A 23,698-nucleotide genomic window follows, 5' to 3' on the forward strand; every position below is an offset into this window, starting at 1 on the left:
AAAGAAAACCCTGTTATACTAAATAGTTACATTAAATCCCTCTAATTAAACAAGGATTTCCCCATACAATTGCCCTTATAGCAGATGATATACAAATATGTATATTTTTAATAAAATTCCTGATTCATAAATAACATCCTAATCGTATCTTTAGAACAAATACAATTGAGAAAAATGTATAAATATCTCTTGTAGCACACAAATTCTCTTAACACTGTCAAGACATTAGGATCTAAATATGTGACATTTAGAGCCACAGTACCTATTCAGAGTACTTACTGATGGGTCCTGATTATTCCTAATGGATCCTGCCATTTCTGTTTCACTGTGGGAACAATTACTTTATACTTTTGTTCTGTGTGACTTAGAGAGAGTCCAGGATTTGATCATGTTCTCATAATCTATTAGAGAAACAAAGGTCAGAAGCAGTGTGCCTCAGGCTACGTCTTTTTGTTTTTAAGTAGCCCCCCTCCCCTTATCCCTGGGTGTGTGTGTGTGTGTGTGTGTGTGTGTGTGTGTGTGTGTGTGTGTGTATGTGTATATATACATATACATTTGTTTTGTGGGCTTCCCAGTATGAATACTGGGAATTGAACTCTGGTCCTGTCAAATCCAGCAAGAGCTCTCAACTGCTGAATCATTTCTCTAATTCATTTCTTCCTTGTGTTTAATCAGAGGAAACTGGCAAGCTTTAACTCATTGTGTAGTTTTACTACTCCTAGAATTTCTGAAGTATAAAGGGATACTTGAAAAGGCTAATTTATAGACTTTTAAGAAAATACAGAACCACAAGATGATATCATTACATACTTGTTAATAGTGAGTATAATGGTTTGGCTATGAAGTGTTCCAAAGGCACTTTTCTGGAGCTTGGGACCCAGTTAGTGCCATTATTGAGAGAGATCATGGGGTAAGAACCTCATTAGTAGATAAATCCATTGATGAGTTTCTGATTGAAGAAACTATCAGGAGGTAGGCCTGGATGAAGCAATTCAATCACTGAGGATGTGCTAGTGGTATATTATATCCCTGGCCTTTCCCCTTTCTGCTTCCTGATCACCATGAGGTAAGCAGCTTTGTTCTACTATGCTGGTCAGCCATGATTTACTGCCTCACAGTAGGCGCATAAACAATAGAACCAGTTTACAAACTGAAACCACAAGCCAAAGGAGATGTGGCTCAGTTGGTAGAGTGCTTGCCTAACGTGAATGAAGACTTGCATCAATCTCCAGCACCTCATAAATTGGGTGAGATGAAGCACACATGTAATTCCAGTCCATAGCAGGTAGATATGGGAGGAGCAGGAGGTCAAGGTTATCTTCTGCTATGTAGCACATTTATCTGAAGGGGGAAAAACAATGGGAACCTCCCCCCTTTCCACAGTTTGTCATAGTACCCAGAGTGATTGACACAGGCAGCTAAATTAAAAACTGTGACGTTCAGTCATGGATGCAGAGTAATATCTCACATTCTGCCTGCAGAAATACCAACTTTGAAGGCGTGTGGTAGTTTCTTATATCACTCAGCATTCCACTATTGGGTATTTACCCTAGAAAAATGAAAGCATATTCTCACCAAAATGTTTTTATGCAAATGTGCCCACAGCCCCTTAATCATGCATGCACCACCAAAAAAAAAATGGAAATATCTCACATCCCTCCCTCTGAGCATACTAACAAATTGTGATGCAGCCATATAATTGAACAGCACTCAGCTATTCTGAAGGAACATATGTTGATATGCACACAATGGCTTGGATGTACTTCTATTGCTTTGTGCTTAATTTAGAGTCAGTTCCCAAAGATTATGTAATAAATAGTTCTGTTTATATATTTGAAAAAGTATTATTAAAATAAACATAAATTTTGCTGGGCAGTGATGGTTCATACTTTTAATCTTAGCATGGGAGATGGAGTACAGGGGCAGAGGCAGAAAGATCTCTGGGACTTCCAGGATAGACAGAACTACACAGAGAAACCCTGTCTTTAAAAGCCTAATTAATTGGTTGATGGATGGTTGATTGACTGAGTTTTAAGAGTCAGGAATTGCCATAGCTGGAAGTGGGTAAAAGGTCTGACTTTATAGTCTTATCATGAGAGAATTCTTTGAGGATATTGGACTTATTCTGCAGCATGTTTTTGTGGTAGCTTACAGGATCCAAATCTACATGGTAAAACTCAGAATTCAGGATATCTCCCCAAAGTGAATTTTATTGTATATATGCATTTTTAAATAGTAGCTAAAATTCAAAAGTAACTGAACTAGTTAAATGTAAACTTTGCGAGGTAAAATATTTAATATGTTTATTTTATGTGGTGTATATGTGTGTACACATGTACATACATGCCACAACACACATGTAGAGTCAGGGCAGCCTGCAGGAAATTCTCCTTATTACATGAGCTTGTGAGATAAAACTGTGATTGTCAGGCTCAGTGGCCTTTGCTACTAAACTGTCTGACTCCGTAAAATGTATAAAGATACTTAATTTTTTTAAAGTATGTAAGTTAATGGCTGGAATAATGAACCTGATTTTGAGTGCGCTCAATCAGTCTGTAGCGTAGCTTGCTCAGTTGTGTTAGAATCTGGGAACATTGGCTGTAATCAGAATAAATGAACATAAGAGCTTATGTTTGCTATTAAAGGATGAATGCAGTGGAGTAATCTGTTTGCCAGTCATTTTATATAGCTAGGAGATGTATTTCAAAAGAAAGGTATGAAACAAGCTTGGTACCATCTCTGGGATGAAACAGTGGTACACAGGACATTGTGCTATATAAGAGGGTCGCTTGCTGTTGAGTTTTTGTTCCAGAGCAATACTTTTAATACTGTACAAGGGAGGTACGTAAGATTTATAGTGACCCTTCCATTAATTGTTGAGGTGCAGTGCTCTTCACCCTAACTCTCACCCCAGGTTAGTGACTCCTGACTGGGGTCAGGGGAATGCATAGCTGCCTACACATAAGATTTACATGTAACAAATTTCACAGCCCTCCTGATCCTGAATGTCAGGCATGAGCATGAATAAACCCTGGCTTGGGTTGGTTTTTTTTGGGTTTTTTTTTTTTTGTTTGTTTTTTGTTTTTTGGTTTTTTTTTTTGTTTGTTTGTTTGTTTTTTAATGGAAAGAAACAAGGAAACTGGGGTTATATCTGGTTTTATTATGACAGTTTGTGGAAAACATTAAATTGTTGTGAAATATCACCATGAAAGTGAACAAGAATATACCCTGGCAGTGTGTTCTGGTTTGCATGCCAGTTATTTAAATATGCCATGACAACTAGCTCATCATCTTTTCACGGTACAAAACATTAATAAGCCCTTGGAGGTCAGTAACAAGTCTCATGAAAGGATAAAATGGGTCAGTCCTAAGAGGAAGGATCTGCAAAGAACGTGGGGTTGCTTTGCTCCGCTCTTACGTTTGCTGAAGATGGTCTTAACTTTTGAGCAAGAGGCTATTTGTTTCTCATTCTTTTAAAAGATTGTTATTTATTTACTCATTTGTTCGTTTGAAACAGCATCTTACTGCATAGTCCTGGCTGTCCTCAAACTTACTATGTAGATCAGACTAGCTTACACTAGAATTCATGGCAATCACATGCTCCTGTCTCCACAGTGCTAGTATTAAAGGCAAGCACAGTGATGCCCAGCTGGTTTCATTTACTTCTGTCTTATGATACAGGTATTTTGCTTGGGTGTATATGTTTATACCATGTGTGTGCCTGGTATCCACCACGGCCACAAAAGGACATCAGATCTACTGGAATTGGAACTACAGATGCTGTCCTATGGGTGCTGGGAACTGAACCTGGGTTCTCTGCAAGAGTAGCAAGTGCTCTTAACCTCTGAGCCACCTCTGTAGCACTTGTCTATTTTTATTTCTTCCACATGTTCCTTGATCTCGAGTTTATACAAGGAAGTCTCCACACTATGATTTTTGCAACAGGCTCACTTGAGTGCAGGTAATAAAGGCTTATCTGTTTAAAAATAAACAGTTTTTCTTTTCTTTTTTTTTCCTTTTTCCTCCTGAATTTTCAAGTCTTAGTCACCTTCATTCTTCAGTGGCTCTGTGGTTAGGGAGAGTGGTAAGCTGAGTGGTTTCTCCTGGAAGACCATAGTATAGTTGCAATCAGTTTCACTCTCATAATAGCATGGGCCTATTAAATATTTGCTGTACATAAAGCAAGGAGAAACACACCTTAGTGAATATATCCATCTTGAAACTTAGCTGTAAATGTCTTAGAGGGTGGCAGCCAGTTTTGGTAGAGGGGATGATGACAGACTTCAGAAAAATTCCCTAAGCATGGACTCTGCATTCTCTCTGGATGACTTCAGTTAGTAGATATTGAAGCTAAATCATGGTTGATTTAGTTCCCACAGCCCTTTCAGGATGTTTTGTAGCTTCCACATAGAGTCAGCCCTTACTGTACTAGTCTTTACCTATTTTTCTAGCCGTCCTCTTTGCTCAAGAATAGAAGAAAATGTAGAAAGACTGCTTCGGATGTTTCCCTGTCTTACAAAGGATTGATAACTGTGGGCTCCTACAACAGATAGTACCTACCTACCTACCAGCAGCAAGGTTTAAATGCTAAAAGGGTTGCTGCCTCCAAGGCCTTGTTATTGGCACAGTTCTCATTCTTCTTTCTGCCCGTTCAGGGTGTTTCCGTTCCTCATGCAGTGTAAAGATTACTGCTTCTTGTGGGTCTGCAGATTTATTTATAGGCCAGAAGTGGACAGGGTGGTGACTGGAATCTCACAGATACAGGTCCAAACAGTGCTGTGAGCAGGCTGGGGGAGGGTCATTGATGGCATGGAACAGTACATACAGTTCTTGATTATTATGCCATCCAGAGACTCTCACAGCTGTTTAGTCAGGAAATATAACTTGAAGAAGATTAAAATCTTCCAACAGACCCCTTGAGGTTAAATGCCTTCTGGGTACATCAGCTTTCTTGCAGCTCTGGGCAGCTCTGTGAAAGTGCATCCAGCATGAAAGCAGACAGCAGTTGGAACTTGCAGACCTTTCTGCTCTCCTCCTCTGTGGTTAACCAAGCCATGAGAGACCTTTGCATTTAAGTGTGATTGTTACCATTTGCATCTAGACTGATGTATGTTTTTTGAGTGGTATTTTTAAGGTTATGGGGCCTTTAGGAGACTAGGCCTTGCTGGGAGGAAGGGTCACTAGGGGCAGGTCATTGGAGATGACAGCTGCTCCTGGTTCCAGCCTAGGCCTAACTGCTGCCCTGCGTGGTGCCATGTGAATAAGCTTTGGCTGCATCCTGACTCTGCTGTTTCCACTGCTGTGATTGGATGAAATTTATGGTACCAAGAGCAAAACAAAGCCTTCTTTGCTTAGTTGTTTGTGTCAGGAATTCTGATCACAACTTCGGGAGAAATAACCAATACAGTGGTCAAAAAGACAAAACCAAAATGGGTCATATGAAATAACACTTTTGAGGCCCTAAATGTACCTGCAGGAGAAACAACCAGGAGGACAAAGATGAAAAGGAAGTTGTTGGAAACACTACACAATCATTCCGATTCCCTCGATACAGTTAAATTCCTACAAGCACCTCCCACCTCCCTCCACAGAAGTTTAATAACTCCCCAAATACTGAAGAAAAACACCAAGAATCAAGGGCTGGGGAAGCACCATGGAAATTGATTGTTAACTATGAAACTTGAAATGAGAAGCGGGGGAGCAGTCTGGGAGGTAGAGGTTAACGGCAGACCTCCATGTTCTGAGAACAAAACAGCTCAGATAAGATTCCACCTACATCTCCATCTTTTCCCTTCACCACCTCTCTTTTTGAACCTAAATCACAAGGCTTGTGTGAAAATACACTAAAATATGAAAAAGAATGATGGTTATTTAGTCAATCTGAGGTGTAGGTATAAAGTGTCTTTACTAAACAATAAAATGGAACACCGCTTGACAGCTGTATCCAAAATTTCAGGAAAGATGAAAGTAGCCGTATACAAAGACATTTACTGTAACAAAGCCCTGACCAGAAAAGGTCATAAAGGAGGGAACTTGGTTTGATGTTCATAATGTCCTACAGTTTGATGGGGGTTTGACAATCCAGGTATCGAATAGGCTGAAGGTGGTGGTGCAGGCCTTTAATTCTGGCACTCAGGAAGCAGAGGCAGGCCGATCTCTAAGTTTCAGGGCCAGCCTGGTCTTTATAGTGAGTTCTAGCACAGGCAGAACTTCATAGTGAGACCTTGTCTCAAAAAATTATCCAATGTATTTTCCTTTATCTTAGTCATTTAATTCCAGTATTGAATTCTAGTCGCTGGTACCCATCAAGTTAGTCTGATGTCTTCAGCTTCCTTTGAATACATACTTGGAAGAAAAATAGTTGATAAAAGTAGATGCACTGGTAGAATATTTAGTATAAGACTTAAGTTATTGAGTGTCTGGTGATTGCATAGAGCGTGGGGCAGAAAACAGCCATTACATAAATGTTGGGCCTTCTGGTAATGCACCTTATGGTGACTCAGAACAAAGGAACGTGAAAGAGTAGAGGCTGGAAAGGAAGCTACTTTGAGGACATATTACCTGATAAGGCTGGAATTAACCAGCTCTGAAAAGAAAATACCCACATATTTCCTGGTCTGTAAGTGCTTAGCACTTTGGTGTTTTGATAAGGTTGTCAGGATGTTTGTGAGAGGCATAAAGCACAAGTCAGATGAAGGTTTTTTTCTACCTTTCCTCTGGCATTGCCTCTTTCTCAGGGGCTGTGTTTATTAAAATTTATGCTTGGAATTAAAATTATTTCCTCAAGGACATTAATATTATTAGTATTTTTGGCTTCTTGTGGGAGTAGGGTTTAGTTCTTATTGAGTCCTGAGGATTAAACCCAGGCCCCATGTTTGCTCAGCAAGTATTCTGCTTCTGTGCTGCCCCCCACAACCCCCCTTGTTTGTGCCCCTTCCCCCACATCTCAGAAGCATTGACTTCAGTCTCTGTCCTTGCTTTAGCACACTGCAAATCCTGAGTTAACCCATTTATAAATAGGATTTGGGAGAGAAAAAAAATATGGCAGATCATTTGCTTTTAATGAAATTTATGTTGGGCATAGGTGATACCAGTGACCTTAGGAAGCAATGGGACTGGACAGACAGATAGAGAACTCAGTGGTTCAGAGCTCACAGAGGACCTGAGTTTAGTTCCCAGCACTCGTCAGTGGCTCACAGCTGCCTGCAACTCCAGCTCCTCCTCTTTAATATCTTTTTAAACATATATTTATTTTAAAAAGTGTACTTGATTGTTCACTTCTGTTATGATAGTCACATACAGAGGCATCTGAAGATTTCAGACAAAAGGAAAACACTTGAGTTCATCCAAGAAGTCTAGAATGCTGTGGCCCTAGCACCTAGACCAGTCACACAAGAGGATGAGCTAGGGAGAGTGTTGCTAATCAAGTTAGCACTACTTGGAAGCCCAAGAACAGGGCCAGAGGCAGGGAAAGGGAGTAGAAGCCTAGAGCCAGGCATTAGTCTAGCATTTCACCTACCCTTTTCTGTTACAACAGCTCTCAGTGAGGTGATGGTGGCTTGCTCCAGGGATATGAAAGTGAAGCCCTGAGAAGCCAGTGAACCATGCCTAGCCAACCTGCCTAGTCACCCTATGGTTAAGGCCAGGCCCGGACCCACTTTTGCCTGATCCAAAGCCCTTTCCCATCCTACCCACACTCCTAGTGACCCAGTATGCCAAGAAGGATTCTTCATTTCTAGTGAAATAAACCCAAGCACATGCTTTCCCTCCCGAAGTTATTAGTGTAGACTTACCGTTCATCCCAATGTACCTCGAGTTTTATTTTGTTTTCTCATTAAGCAAACACAAGGCTGGCAGTGCCAGCAATTCGATATGCCCTTAGTGTGAGAGACTAAAGACCCGTATGTACTTAACAAGTCTAACCTGTTTGTAGTGTTTAACTAGCCAATTCCTGTCTGAGTGTTCTTTAAAAAGTAATTATACCCTTCAGGATATACCCATCTGAGTCCTGAAAACTGTTCTCCTTAGATCCCCATCGTATGGAAGGAGCTGCATTTATTTCTGTTACTGTCATTTTTAATAGAAGGAGCGTGGTGGGGTCACCTGTACCCACTCTGAAAAAGCACAGAAACGACTTGGTTCTCTATGTGGGCATTTCCTCTGTTGAAGATTTTTTTTGTGTCACAATTCTTTTTCCCCTAGCTTTATTTTTGTCTTTACTTGAAAGACGATTTTTACCTGGAATAAAGTTGTTTGCCTCATGATACAGATGACCTTCAAGATGCTAGATACTTGAAGGCAACAGTGTCTACCTAGACTGGCTTTTTTGTTGTTGTTGTTGTTGCTGTTGTGGGGTTTTGGTCTTTGGTGGTGGTAGTTGTGACATGTTTTTATTACCATGTCCTTCCCCATTCACAGATGGTGGCCCTCGGGAAACCCTGATGCATTTTGCCGTGCGGCTTGGACTGCTGCGGTTGACATGGTTCCTGTTACAGAAGCCAGGTGGCCGTGGAGCTCTCAGCATCCACAACAAGGAAGGGGCAACGCCTGCAAGCCTGGCACTGGAGCGAGGTTATCACAAGCTCCACCAGCTCCTGACTGAGTAAGTGTCCATTCCCGGGCCTCTCTTGTCAGTAGCCCCGCCCCATAGGTCAGAGTAGCCCCGCCCACTGGCTCTGCACCTAGCCTGCAAGGACAGAGTGCTGAAAGCTTGCTCCTGCTAACCGCTTCATTGTAAGAGATCGGTGTGAGTTGTGTTGCCATTTTTTTTTTCTCTTGTCTGCTTTCACTGCTTCTTGCCACTTGTATTTAATTGAGAACTCGATGGCATCTTGTCTGTCGAGGTCGTGTAATGTTACTAGTGTATATAGATTATATGACTGAGTAGAGGAAGAAACAGTTGTACTGTGTCGAATTTTTTTCCCTGTTATGTCTTCAAGACACGAGCAAGATAATTAGAAATTAATAGCTAGGTGTTATAATTGTATATAAAATATGGTAAAAGTTGAATTTTGCTTTGAATACAATTTCTGTGAATAAAGTTAAAAGAAGTAGTTTTCTTACAAATGCAATTAAAGGCAATTGCATTGTTGTAGAAATATGCAGTAGGAAATCCTGTTTGTCTTTGGATTCAGTTCTGTGTTTCTTTAAAGACTCCTTTGGAGGAAGACTACTAGTCAAAACATGGAAGGATGTTTTTTCCTTTATAAATGAAGGAATAAATGCTTTAGAGTAGCCAATGCTTCTTCATTGGAATATTTTCTTGCTTAGTATATTTTACTAGCTTTATGATCATCATTTTTCTGTCATATTTGAGCCAAAACAATATTGGTTCCTGTTCTTTACTATTGACGGATCCTTGTAAACTGAGGCAGTAATTCCAGATTTGCAGATACTATCCTTTGCTTGAGTCAGACTTCATTTAGTTGGATTTCCATGTCATTGTCCATCACATGTGAACAAGGTAATCTGGGAGGACCAGGAAGAGAGCTTGGAATTTAAGACAGCTTACAGTTATATAAGCAGAACTCTTTTTTTTTTTTGTTGTTGTTGTTGTTGCTGCTGCTATTTGTTTCATTTGCTGGGTTTATAACTTTCCCAGTCAAGCCAGGCAGAAACGTCTTTGCAGACATCTTTGCTGGGGTGCTGAGCTGCAGCAGTAGAAAGGAGGGGGGCACCTTCCTCTTGAATGAGCTTTGGACACCTGAGCTCTCACATTCTAGAATGTAGTCTATTCTGTTCCTCCATGCCTACCGTCTGGCCAGTGATCGGTTTCATTCTATTGTTTGTCTCTTGGTTTCAGGGAGGACTGCATTGTTCTAAAAATTGAAACAATTAACTCAGAATTACTATGCCTGCTCTCAAAGGCAGTTCCTCCAGATTTGATGTTACAGCTGAGTGTTTGCTGGGAAGTGGAGTTTGTTACCAACTGCTGTCCAAATGGGGAAATGAGAGGATTGCAACAGCTTCATTATATGTTTGGGCCAGTATTGCAGCATGATTGGAAATTTGGAATGTAATTATTCTTGGAGAGTTTTACTCACTTTCAAACTGAAGGTCACTAACCATCCATCTTTCAGGGGAAGGTGAGGGAAGTCCACCTGAGAGATGAAGTAGAGGACGGTGATAGGAAGTGGGCGCTTACTGCAGGTCTCCGCCTTAGTCAATGTCTCTGGGTAGTCACTGGCTTAAAGCCAAGGAAAGTGCTGAGTCACAGCTGTCAGTGGAAAAATAGATGTGGCTCTCCTCAGTCTCTCAATTTTAGTTAAATAGCAGTAGACTTTGCTAGAATTTTAGCCATGGTGGTAGATCAGGAGAGATCATCTTTTTCTCTCTTTGTTATGGGGTCTCTGTCCCCCTTTCTCTACGCACATCTCTGTCCATTTCTAGAACCTACCATGAACTCACATAGGAACCCTGTACCCATGAAGCACTAGGTCTGTATTCAGTCTGTCCCCACCCCTGGTAACCTCTGATCTACTGTCTTTCTTCAAGAATCCCCAATCTGAATACCTCACATAAGCAGAAGGTAGGGCATTTGTCCTTCCGCATCTAGTTTCTTTAATATCATACAATATCCTTAAGATTCAGCTGTCAGGTGTGCATAGTAGCACATCTTGAATCTCAACACTTGGGAGGAGAGGTGGGTAGATCTGAGTTTCCAGCCACCCTGGCCTACACAGTATGTTCTAGAATAGCCAGGGCTATGTAGAGAGGTCCTGGCTCAAAAACGAAAATGATTCAGCTGTGTTCCATAGTGTGTATCAGAATAATAGTATATATTTTAAGATTTTGAAAAGAGATTTAAATGTTCTCATAAAGTAGTGGATAAGGTGATGAATATGTTAAGTAGGTTGATTTAAATAGTTTTTATACTGTATACACCTGTCAGAATAATCACACCATAAATATTCAGGTTTTTTTTATGCCAGTTTTTTAAAGGCTCAAATTAAGTTAAAAGGTAGAAGAGAAGTAACCTATATTTTGGTCAAAAGATGAATAAACAAAACGTGTACATTAGAGAGGAAACAGGCAAATTAACTGATATATGGTGAGAAGGTAGTGAGCCTTTGAAATGGGTGACAAATCTCTTAACAGACCATTCATTGCTCTTTCTGCTTGTGGGATCCTTACCAAGATTCTGAGGGTGAGATCTGTAGTTCTTTAAATACAGCGAACTTATGGACATTCCTGAGGAAAGGGTTTGTTTTAGAAGACTCATAAAAACTTTTTTGGAAGTTAAGAATTGCTGACTCCACATCTTTCCAGTAGTTACTAACATCGTTAGACACTGGATGACTTGCCTGTCTTTCCCTCACATTTTAATTTTCTTCCTCTATGCTTGATCCACACTGTTTCCTTATTCACTTTTCATCATTTATTTTTATCCCCTTCCATTTGTGGTACTGAGGGCTGAGCCCATGGCTTTAGGAATGGTCCACTTGTACCTTTTCCTACTGAGCCACAGACTTCGCTCTTTTGGGAATATATGCAGAATGTTTACCAGTGGAAGGCAGAGGCCAACACAGGGTGACTTCCTCTGTTGCTCCACCTGAAAGGTTTTTGGTTTTGTTTTGTCCTGAAACCAGAGCTTGTTTGTTTGTTTGTTTGTTTGGTTGGTTGGTTGGTTGGTTGGTTGGTTGGTTGGCAGGCAGGCTGGCTGGCTGGTTAGTTTTGGCCAGACTGCCTGGGCAGTACCCTGATTCTGGTGACTCCACCCCCAGCACTAGGGTGACAGATCTAGTCTTTCATGCCTGGCTTTTTGTGTGGGTGCTAGAAGTAGGAACTCAGATCCTTTACTTGCACAAGTACTTACTTCATTGAAACATCCCTCAGCCAAGGCCTACCTCTTTCATTACCTCCTTTTAAAATTAGGACCAGACTAAGGAAGGGTTATGCACTTAAAAGAAAAATAAAACAAACAGCTAAATATTTATTTACCTTCTAGTCGGTGATGGTTACTGTAATTATCAGCTTCCCAGAATCTACTGTCAGCTGGGAGATGGGTTTCTGAGCATGTCTAGGTAAGATTATCTTGACTGAATTTTAAGAGAAGAACTGCCCACTGTAGGTAGCCTCATTCCCTAGCTGGGGTCTTAAACTGTGTAAGTGGATTGTGAATATAGTATGACCAGCTAGTTCATGCTTCGGCTTCCTTTACTTCCCAGACAAGATGGACGGAACCCTGTGAGCCAGAATAAATTTTTAAGTTGCTCTTTTCAGCCTTTTTTTTTTTTTTTTCACAGCAACAGGAATATAGACTGCAAAGGATTCTTCACTAATATATTCTGAACAAAAGTAAAAGTGTGAATAGAAATGATTACTGTGCTAGTACCATTCAAACATCATTCCCTTCGTGATGAACACTTGATGGAATGGGTGACACTGCTACACTTATATCACTCGTGGAGGCTTAAGGCCACACGATGACCACATGGCATCGTTTTATACTCACATACATTTTACATCTTAGTTCAGTTCCCACATCCCAACTCATTCTTAACAAATAGAACTTTGTGTTCATCCACTCAGCTTTACACCTATAAATTTTTTAATTTACTTTTTAAAGATTCATTTTATGTGTATTAATGTTTTGCTTTTACATATCTATCTACACTAACTACTTGCATACCTAGTGCCCACGGAGTCAAGAAGAGGGCACCAGATCCCCTGAAACTGGAGTTTTGAATGGTTGAGTCACCATTTCAATTTTGGGAACTGAACCTGGGTCCTCTGGAAGAGCCACAAGTGCTCTAAATCTCTGAGCCATCTCTTTAGACCTGGAGTACTACGTAATTTATTTGCAGATAAGAAAATGTATACCGAAGTTCTTTACATCATACATTCACACCTAGCCTCTTTATACGTTGTCCAGTTTCTTATGGTAGTGGAGTAAGTCACATTAGGACCACAAAGATGAGAGGTTCTGCTTCAGAGCGAGGCCCTGGGTCCCAAACATTATAGCTCTGCCTCACTAGTGTGTAGCCACTGAGACTTACTGTCACCACAGAGTCAGTGTTAAGGGTACTTTTATAAATTTTGTTTCTTTATATTTACTTATTGATTAATTTTGTAGCCCATGGCCATTAACTTTCACTTAGTATAGTGACAAGGGAATGTGTATTGACTTGTTACTCTCTTCTGTATCTTACTCTATTACTGTGCGTATATTTATGATCTGAAAACTTGCCTTCAGTAAATTATTACCAGTCTTGTGAGAAAGTCCAGATCATAGTCATTTCTTCCTGTTTGAGTTTCTACCAGGCTCTCTCACCGATCAAGTAGGGACAGAACTCTGGCAGGTTCAAGGCTTACTGAATGCTGAGAGGGGATGACCATAGATGAGGGTGGCCTTAGAACAATCTGAGAAGAAAAGTTTGAACAGATTCTTGGCACATTTGACTACCATCTCACATGTCACAAAGAACGAGTTTTAGAACCTGCATCCTTTGTGCAAATGTCACTGTGAGCAAGGTGGCACCTCAGAGTGCAAGCTGGGTAGCATGTTACTCTGGGTAGCACTCTGGAGCGTGTTACTCTCTCAGTTTTGCTTTCTTCATCCGATAAAAGATGATAACGTTTCATTGTCCTCAAGTGATGGCTAGGGACCTGGAGTATGTAGTGTGAAGATGACAGCTTAGTGGTCAGGTTCTAGAGATTTTAGGATAAAGGGGCATCAGTATTGGTGTTTGAAGAGACATACTGTGTTGTGTGTTGTCTCAGTTAGGGTTTTACTGCTGTGAGCAGACATCATGACCAAGGCAACTCTTATAAGGACAACATTTAGTTGAGACTGTCTTACAGGTTCAGAGCTTCAGTCCATTATCATCCAGGTGGGAGCATGTCATGGTCCAGGCAGACATGATGTAGGAGGAGCTGAGAGTTCTACATCTTCATTTGAAGACTGCTAGCAGAATACTGAATTCCAGCCAGCAAGGATGAGGGTATTAAGGCCCATGCCCACAGTGGCACATCTACTCCAACAGGGCCACACTTCCTTATAGTGCCACTCCTGGGCCAAGCCAATACAAACCATCACAAGTGTTAATTGTGAAGAGCTTCAGTAAAACCTTAACTTCCTCACCTGCATATGTGATTTAGACAGTCTCATCCACTCCAAGTCACTGCTTTGTCTTTGATAAATGAAACTGTTCTACCTCTGTTGCCACTCTTCCTCAGTCACATGGTGGTTTGAACCAATTGAAATGTGTGTAGATGCTTTGATAAACTTCCCCTGGGAAGTCTCATAAAATTGTGCATGAAAAAATGTCAGTAAACTTAAGCTACTCCACTGTAAACTCAAATTCTGGTTGTCTGTCTGCTGAGAATTTTTTTTTTGTGTGTGTGATATATATCATGGTTTTCTGAAAGTTAAAATTAGTAGAGAAATGGAAACAATTTCAGGAATATCACAGGTTGATTTAAAAATGGCCTACAGTGCCTCTGTCTTCAGAAGAAAACAATATCTTTTAAGGTTGTCAACTCTCAAGTATTTACTCAAAGTGCTGAGATATTTCAGTTGCTGTTAAGAGCCCGTTTGTGAGTATTTATCTTCATAAGCTTTATCTGATTTTTAGAATTGATTCAACAAATAGTTACACATTGAATGCTTTTGTTGCAATAGAATCCATAGTTAATACATTTCAGGTATTATTTTAACCTACAATGACCTTTCTGAAGTAAATGTTATTTGTGATTTGTAGATGAAAAATAGTTGTTCAGACGGCCAAACTAACTAGGATACATAAAAAGTGGTTTGACATAGACATCAGTGGAAACAGAAGGCCACCATTCATCCCTTTAGACATTTGACAGAGACAGAAGAAATGCAGGGAGAGACTACTAGAACACAGAACAGAGCAGTACTTCAGTGCAGAAGGGCTGCCTGCTTTCTTAGCCCCTGCTACTGTCTGTAAAGCGTAAGGCCCTCACTGTGATAACTACAGTTTTTTTTTTTTTTTTAATTTCTTTCTTTTTTTTTTTTTTAAATGATTGATTTATTTAAGTACATCATAGCTGTCTTCAGACACACCATAAAGGACATCAGATCCCATGACAGATGGTTGTGAGCCACCATGTGGGTGCTGGGATTTGAACTCAGGACCTCTGGAAGAGCAGTCAGTGCTCTTAACCGCTGAGCCACCTCTCCAGCCCCTGATAACTACAGTTTTAATACTCATGAGGACATTTACAGTATGGTCGGTTATACTTAAGCTATTGTCTGACATTTGAGTCTCATAAAAGCCTAGTGAGTGGATAGAATAAATACCTCTGTCTTATAGTTGTAGAAACTGAGGCAAAGGAAATGACCTCTTGCCCATGGCCACAGGCCCATAAAGAAACAACTAAGCTTAGCCTGAATTCTCCCAATGAGCTTTGTAAATGTGCAGAACACAGACCCAGCTTTCTGAGTACTAGGCACCCAGTCATGGGATAGTGCAGTAGGAAGAATAAATGATTCTCAGGTGGGGGAGGGGTGTTTGTGAGTTTTGAACCCTACTTTCAAGACGCTTACACGGAACCCTAGTGCACATCCCACAGTAGAACAAGGACTATTGTGCAAGATATATTGTCAACACTGTGATTGCCTTTTCAGGGTCCTCTTGAGGACTTGATGCGTGGATCACAAAACAAGTTTGGAGCCTTTGCTTTTGCTTAAGAGGTGAAAGGATGAGATATATATGCAAATTTAGCTCTAAAATAATGGCCATAGATAAGGATCTGGAACACCTTGACATTATGGTGGCCTGATTCCCATTTATCTTGTGTGCTATTCCTCTGATTCCTTAGTCTGTGATCTGGGTCTTCGTGGTTTGTAAAAGTGGACTAGTAGAACACACTTGTATTTATCAAGTGCAGATAGCCACCCTGTCCTGTGTACTCCGCTGCTTTGGAGCTTTTCATTTCTTCTCATTTAAAACATCAAGCAAGCATGAAGTGTAGTTCCTGGAGTATCTAAGTATTGTCCAAGGTTATATTCAGAAGCATGCCTGTGCAAGCACACACACACACACACACACACACACACACACACACACACACACACACACACGGTATATCTGGTAGAAGTATCAGGTTTTTAATGAGTTACTTTATTTGTAGATCTAGTTTGCACATTTTGTTCTTAAGGTATTTAGCTAATCATTTTAGGATTACTTTATTTGGCAGTGTACTGCAAAATTGCAAAGTGCATGTCTTTTCTGAAAATGGTGAACTTTATAAAACAGTAGTTTACAATGAGTTACCGTGTACTAGGCATTTTTTCAGACACTCATTCTCTCATTTCTGGGGCAAGACAGAGACAAACTGGATATATCCTTTGGGGATGAGGACATTATCTTCATTGCACACACAACAGAAAAAAAAGCCCAGATAACAGCAAAATGCATAGTACAGCAAGTGCTTGTACAGCTCCAAAAGTTCAGCTTTAGCACTGCTTTAAGAATTCTAAAGCAGATGGGTAGGTATAGAAGTTAGCAAGGCTCACGGGGCCTTTCCAAGCATCCTCTCTGTCTTTCCTCTGCTGTGCAAGGTCACATAATCTGAGTGTTCATTCTCTGTTGCCATGAATGCTTAGGCTCAGAGTTTTCTCATTAGACCTGTGAAATTAAAGAGCTCCATCTGCACTAGCATTGTCTATTGCAACAGCCTGTGATTGGGCTTGGAATGGGGTTTAATAGATACAGATCAGAAAATGAAGGATGACTTTAAAAACCATTGGTACATTTTGAGTGTGCTAGTTTTAGAGTGTCTTTCTTTAGAAGTGTGCCAATAGAAAGGATACTTCACTTGCAGTTATCATTAGCAGCAGTAGAAGTGATCTTTAAGTGAAGAAAAAAAGTAGATGAGTTGATCGATCCTCTCCTGGAAAGGAAAATAGCTCATGACGCACCACCCAAGGATTTATACAGCTAATGATTTGCAGAGGAAGGAGAGATGTTTTCCTCAGTGATATAACTGAGGAAATGGAGTTACTTATGCTTTTATAAACAACTTCTACCCATGTTTCTATAAACAGCTCTAATGAAACACACACACACACACAAATACACACATACACATATATACACACATGTACGAACATATATATATACACACACGTGCACACATATACACACATACACACATACATGTATAGACACACATATATACACACATACACATATATGCACACGTACGAACATATATATACACATGCACACACACATACACACATACATGTATACACACATACACACATATATACACATATACACACACACACATATACACACATACACATATATACCCATGCACATACACACACACACACACACACACACGCATACACACATATATACACACACAGAAAAGCATGAAAGTAGAAGCAGAACTAGTTGGGAAAAGGAGGAATTAGAGTTTTTGAGGCAGGACAAGAGATTATTGAGTGATAAATATTATCAAATGCATTATATATACATGAAAATGTCACAAAATATGTATACTTAATATGTGATAATAAGACATTCATAAAAATAATTGTACTGAATAACCATTTTGCAAAAGAAACTATTTGGCTCAAATTTAGTATCATTAGCATGGAGTGAAGTTGTATGATTTAAAAACTGAAATATGAACCTGTACATTTATTACAGTTTAGTAGTCAGATTTTCAGTAGCTTGTCCTTAAAGTGGAAGGACTTCTCCATATTACCATGCATTGGATCATCATTCGGTTATTTAGCTGTGTGTGCTTTGTTGTGCAGCATCAATATCTATAATTAGTTGGATTATAAACAATCGAGTTATGAAAGTTTTTAGTGCCATGTTTACTTGAAAGCATTTGTGTTAACATTCTTACTTAAAGGATGGTTTACGTTTACCAGTCATAAAACTCCTTTAGCCGCCTAACTATCACAATCATTTTGACAAGGTTTTGTTTAAATGTTTAGTGTCCATAGACACAGAGAAGGATTTGTATTTTTTAACTACTTTAATTAAAGTTTTGTTTTGATGTTAGTTAGTGAAATTAATAAATTAGGCACCTAATTTCCCCTCAGACACATTTATTGCCTGTTTTATTTGTGGATTGGGAATGGTTTATCCTAGTTAACATTTTCTTTTCTATCAAATCTGGAGATGGCGGTGTAGTTATTCTTTTAATCTTTTCTATAAAACACAGTTTATAAAAGAACATTCTACTAAAAGCCAAATGGCTTAAATAAAATGAGATAGCTATAATTTTAGAATTCTTTTACAGTTTTTCATGTTTAGCTTAATTTTACTTATTTAATATAGTTATGTCTACATTGTTATGTGATGGTGTGCATGCCTATGCAGACACATTTAGAGGCCTGAACTTGACTCCTAGTTAAGTTCTCTACCTTAGTTTTTGAGACAGTATCTCATTGAACCAGGAAATTCTCCCTTGGTAGATCCGCTTACCAGTGAGGTCCCAGGATCCTCCTGATCCGGATCCTGCCTGCAGCTCTTTGGTGTCTGGCTTATGCCCCACCCTGGCTTTTATGTGGCTGGAGATCCGAACAGATTTGTCATGTTCCCACAGCCCTCACATTACCCTTTCAACCTTCTCCCAGCAGACCTAAACTTTTGAAATGTTAATAAAGTGTATTTTGAAAGTTTATGAAAATCTAATATTTGTAGTTCTTGCTTATACCTTTAAAATTGTATAGATATTTGGTTTAAGAAAATAAAATGTTCTTCCTAGTTATTTAGTACCAGTACATTTCTCCGTACTCACATTGTAAAACTAGTTTCTTGATCTTATGAAAATCGGGAGTAGTTCTGCAGTTAATAACAACAGGTGGAGAACTTTACTTTCATATTAAATGAATCTCTTATGCCAGTAGATCTTGTGAATTACAAAGCATATAAGAAGGTTTGTGTTTTACATTATCTTGGAAGAGCTTGGAGAATGCTTATTTCCTCTATCAGAAGAGCACCTTCACTGATCGGCTGGTGTGACCACTACATTTATTTGATCGTTGGCCACTTAAATTTTGAATAAACAGACAGACATTTGGTGCTGATAGACAGCACTTGCTCAAAATATGTGTCTTCTTGGCTTTTCTTTTCCTTTGTGTTTTTCCTTTGCTGGTTAGTTAGGGGACAGTAACAATTCTGTCTCCTGCTACAGTTTGGATAGGGTTTTAGGTTCATGTGTTGATCCTCACTCCGGTGTTCATAGAAGGTCGGACACATTAGATGGCCCTAAAGTCTGGAAGGACCACACTTGGAAGAGTTGAAAGCAGTTCTTGTAGCCAAAGCTGGTTATAAAAGTCTAAACCTGACCCCCAAATCATTCTTCAGCTTTTATCTAGTAATCCGACCTCTGTTTCTATATATGCTTTTGGAATTCAGCAACATCCACCCCCATGAGAACATACAGCCAAGGCGTCTTCCCGGACTGTTTGTCATTTGCTATGTATTTGTTATGCTGTTACCTGAACTTTTAGCCTCTAAACTATCCTAACAAACCTTCTTTTATTTGTGCCTATGCAGCTAAAAGTATTTCCTACATCCTCCACCTCAAACCCCCCTTCCAAAAAGGAATAAGAGGAAAGCCAATAAAGTTTCTAGTGAATCTGCACATATGTGAGTTTTTATCTGATAATAGATGACTGCTCCATTTTGAGCAAAGTGACTCTTTTCTCCTTGGTCTAGTTGTTGCTGTTCTGGAATTAGGCTTTCCAGCTCCTTTTCAGTGGCCTTGTGGTTAATTTTGTAAGCCCCATTGAGGTTTGGCAATGTTACAGTGATGCGGTTTCATGAAAGTTATTGCATGAGCTCTCAAATAAGGAACCAGCTCTTGCAGTTCCTTGTCAAAAGTAGGCTCAGGGTAGAACACCCCACTTGAGAGGGCTGGACTGAATGTTTTTATCTTTTCTTAAAGTGATAGTATGAGTCCAGAACCCAAATAGGATGGGCTTGAGATATTCATGGTGCTTGGGCAGACAAGTGTAAGTATCAGCTTTCAAACTGATGTATCATTAGTTTTCCCTGCTGCTCTTCACTAATGTTTTGTTGTAACTGAACAAGAAGTCACTTTGGACTTCTGAATGACTTGTGTTACTAAGTCAGGAAAGTCTGTTTCTTTGTAGTTAATTTGTTCAAGGTTTATGTGTATGTTAGCATTAAGCCTGATTTTTTTTTTTTTTTTTTTTGAAGTTGCAAGGCAGAACAGAAGAGAACTAAATTATTGACTGTTGTGTAGCAGCTAAGTTACTTGGTATTAGTTGAAGGTTATTGTAGGGATATTGAATTTGAATTGCCTATGTAGACTACTAGATTTGGTGTCAGTTAATAGACTTAATTTGGATGTTATAGCAGAATCTCTAGAGAACAACTTCTAATTTATATTCTAGAATTGAAAAATGTATTGTGGACCCTGTAAAATGTGTGAAACAAGTCCCTAATATGCCTGATAGACCTCTGTTGCACATTATATTCAATTTTTGTTCCATTTGGATGTTGCCATAATTTGAAACTACTACAGTGGTAGTTAGTGTTGGAGAGAAAGAGGAGGCATGGAGTTTTAGAAATGAGACCATGTCCAGTCTCTGCGCTTTTGATTTACAGTACAAAGAGATGGGCTCCAGGTTTTTTATAAATACAGTGCCATGTTCTTTGGTGTCATCTTTTCAGCAAGATTTTGGGAGTTTATTCATAATACAGAAAGACCAGCATGAACGTTTGGAACAAATACTTACATTATAACTTAGTACATTTTTAAATACAGAAGGCTAGCAATGGCTTCTGGTGTTGACCCAGCCCCTTCCTGTCTGATAAGACTTAGATTTTAATAAATATCTTCTGGAGCTTTGTAAACACATTTTCTTTTAGAATATATATGCTTTCAGAACTTAATTTAGACATAATGCCTAATTTACCATTTTAAAATGTAATCTCAAGAAACAATTCATGTTTAACTTTACAAATAATGTCATGAATCCACAACAGCTACCAAATTAATTAAATACTTTGCTGGAAACAATAGCCAAATAAATAGATAAAATTCTGTTCATGCACTTTAGCTCTGTGAAACTGGGGTTTATTTACACTTCATTATATACAGAATATTGATATTGTAACGGGAGATTAAATGTAGGTTTTGTTGTTGAAAACTAGCTAATCCTTTACAACTGCATTGTGTTTATTTTGAGCTAAAATTCGCTCCCGCCATTTCACATGGGTTCACATCCCAGTAAATAATAGCAGCCCTTAGTAACATGGCCATTAAGGTTAATCTTCGGATGCCTTTGATATAATAATAAATTATAACAATCACCAGTAGGAACTAGTTGTGAACTGGGTTTTTAAAAACCTCCTGGTCTTAGTCAATTCAATTTCCAGCTTTACTTGGGCCTAAGTGAAATACCTGTTTGATGGGGCAATAAAATTTCTTCCCATCAGACTCTAGCTGATCAAATGCTGTTCAGAGTTTTTTCTTTGTAATGAATTAGAAAGAAAAAGGTTTTTTCTTTATCATAAATAGAGAAAGTTGCTTCCTTGTCACTTAATCTAATGGACAGTGCTGTTATTGGGGAGAATGATGTTAAATGTTGCTGCAAAAGCAGATTAGAGAAAAGATGAAAGTCATACTAGTTTATGAAAAATATGTTTATTGTGACTTGTTATTGGTCAAAGTGATAGATGAAGTAAATATATTTTACTAGTAAATTCCGAAAAATTTAAAAGTCAAAGCAGTAGGCTTTCTAAAAATATATGAGGTCCCTAGAAACTTGCTGGTTTGTTTAAGGGTTTCGTGTTGAACTTCAGGGACTGAGTATATTGCCAAGTGACTTCCTGGCTGAAGGTTGAGGGTCCAATCAGACTAGTAACCAGAATTTTTTTTTCCACTTGAAGAAAGTAGTTTACAGAATAATACCTTTATTGCAATTTAAAGTTACTGGCTTCTTTAACAAATTGTTTATAGAATTATAGTATCTTCATATGGTAGTTTATTAATCAGGTGATTTCAGTGTTTAGTACAGTGACATTAACAGATTCATGTTTAGATTTATTTACATTCATTTAAAGTGAATTTCAGTAAGACTAGAAGAGATTCTACATTTATTTCTCTGTGAATAAGCCATTTAAATTAGCAAACAGGTGCTTGCTGTTTGATTTTTGTTTTGACTTTCTACTGCGAAAACTAAAAATTTTAATGACAAGTCTTCCTACCTCATTTTTTGTCTATACTTGAACATTGGACTTTCTGGGACAGTTTTATATTATTAATTCGAAATTATTTTATCCACTTATATTTTTCTTCTCAGGCTTCAAGTTACTTTTGTAAGAATTCTTTAACCTGCAGTTTGATTTTGGTCAGCAATGCTGATATATTCATCATTTTCAGGTGCCTTTCACTATAATAGATGGCATTGCAATATGGTGACAGCATCTTCCAGTGACAGGCTGTAGGGTAAGCTGGTCAGTTCCTTATAACATATATTTCAGCTTTTTCCTCTGCAAGTTGGGGTAATAATAATCTTTCTGAATGGATATGAGAATAAAGGGAATAGTATATGTGCAAAGCTTAGTATCCGATTTTCCTAAGTAATTAGTAAATATTAGCAACAGCAACAAAAAAGAAATGATCCTGTGTATCCTGTGTGTTCCTCATCTTCCCCCAGCTCCTTGTATGTCTTTAATTTTTTTTTAAAGTCAACTCCATAAGAAGGCTACTGTTCCCATTTCTTTTGATTTTTAAAGTATTCTCAAACGAGAGTTTCATGACATGATCAGATATAGTTGCAACACTTTTGAACAAACAATATTTTTGTGATTTCTCCACCCACTTCTTATTTCTCCCAATTTTCTGGCATTTCTCCCTGCCTTCCCCCAAATCTCTGAGCACTTTCCTTTTTTACAACATTTGACAAACCTCTGGTATATAGAATCCCAGTCGTTCTTCTTAGACCAGACAGACTATAAATGAAATTCTACTCAAAGATTAACACTCTGCGTGCTCCTCTGATTGACCTGTGCTTACCCTCCAGGGGGTCTCAGTTCAGCATAGGTGAGTTTCAGGCAAGCCATTGTAACAAAGCATTTTCCTCCTTCACAGTCAGGCAGGATGGTGGATCAGCTTGTGAACAACACGGAGATGATGCTGAAGATGCTCAGTTTGGAACATCTAGGCAATAAAAATCTGGGTCAGCCATTTCTACTACATCTGATTAGAATGTCACCAGTGCTTACCATGCTGTTGAGTAATTCCACAGAACTTGGAAAACTTTTTTTTTTTTTTTTTGATCAGAGAGTATTTGTGTCCTGGAAGGCATCCTACCTGGAGTGGACATTACTTGACTCAGCAGCAAGAGAATTTTCATTCTACCTTGGATGCCTTGGAATGACCTTGGTACTTCCTTTTTTGGCATTCCTACTGAAAAGAAAATCAGTTCTTTCTACCAAAAGGAACATTGTATACAATGGCAGAGTGCAGGTGTAGGAGCCAGCCCAACTTGTAGTCAGACAAATTATTTTGTTATTTCCTTACTTATTGATGATGTGCTAAGGACAGAGGGTGTTCATACTAACTTCAGCTGTATGTTGGGTGTCAACTTTATAAAGGAATTATTACCATTTTATGTCAAATAATATGCTAAAAGAGGTTAACTTCTATAGAGCCTAAGATTTCTGTAAGTGGTAAAGTTTGATCATACGTGCACACACACACACACACACACACACACACA

At 38.9% G+C, this 23,698-nt stretch overlaps 1 protein-coding gene across 1 annotated transcript in view; it reads left to right on the forward strand.

Moving 5' to 3' along the window:
- The window catches only part of AKAP13 (A-kinase anchoring protein 13), a 274,955-nt gene that overhangs the window by 107,144 nt on the left and 144,113 nt on the right, over positions 1 to 23,698 (forward strand). Inside the window, exon 5 of the mRNA XM_080914648.1 lies at positions 8,419 to 8,602. Coding sequence (XP_080770774.1) covers positions 8,419 to 8,602 — 184 coding nt within the window. The remainder of the gene's footprint in view (positions 1 to 8,418; positions 8,603 to 23,698) is intronic.

Source organism: Micromys minutus (assembly GCF_963924665.1).
Source record: "Micromys minutus genome assembly, chromosome: 3".
Lineage (NCBI taxonomy): Eukaryota > Metazoa > Chordata > Mammalia > Rodentia > Muridae > Micromys > Micromys minutus.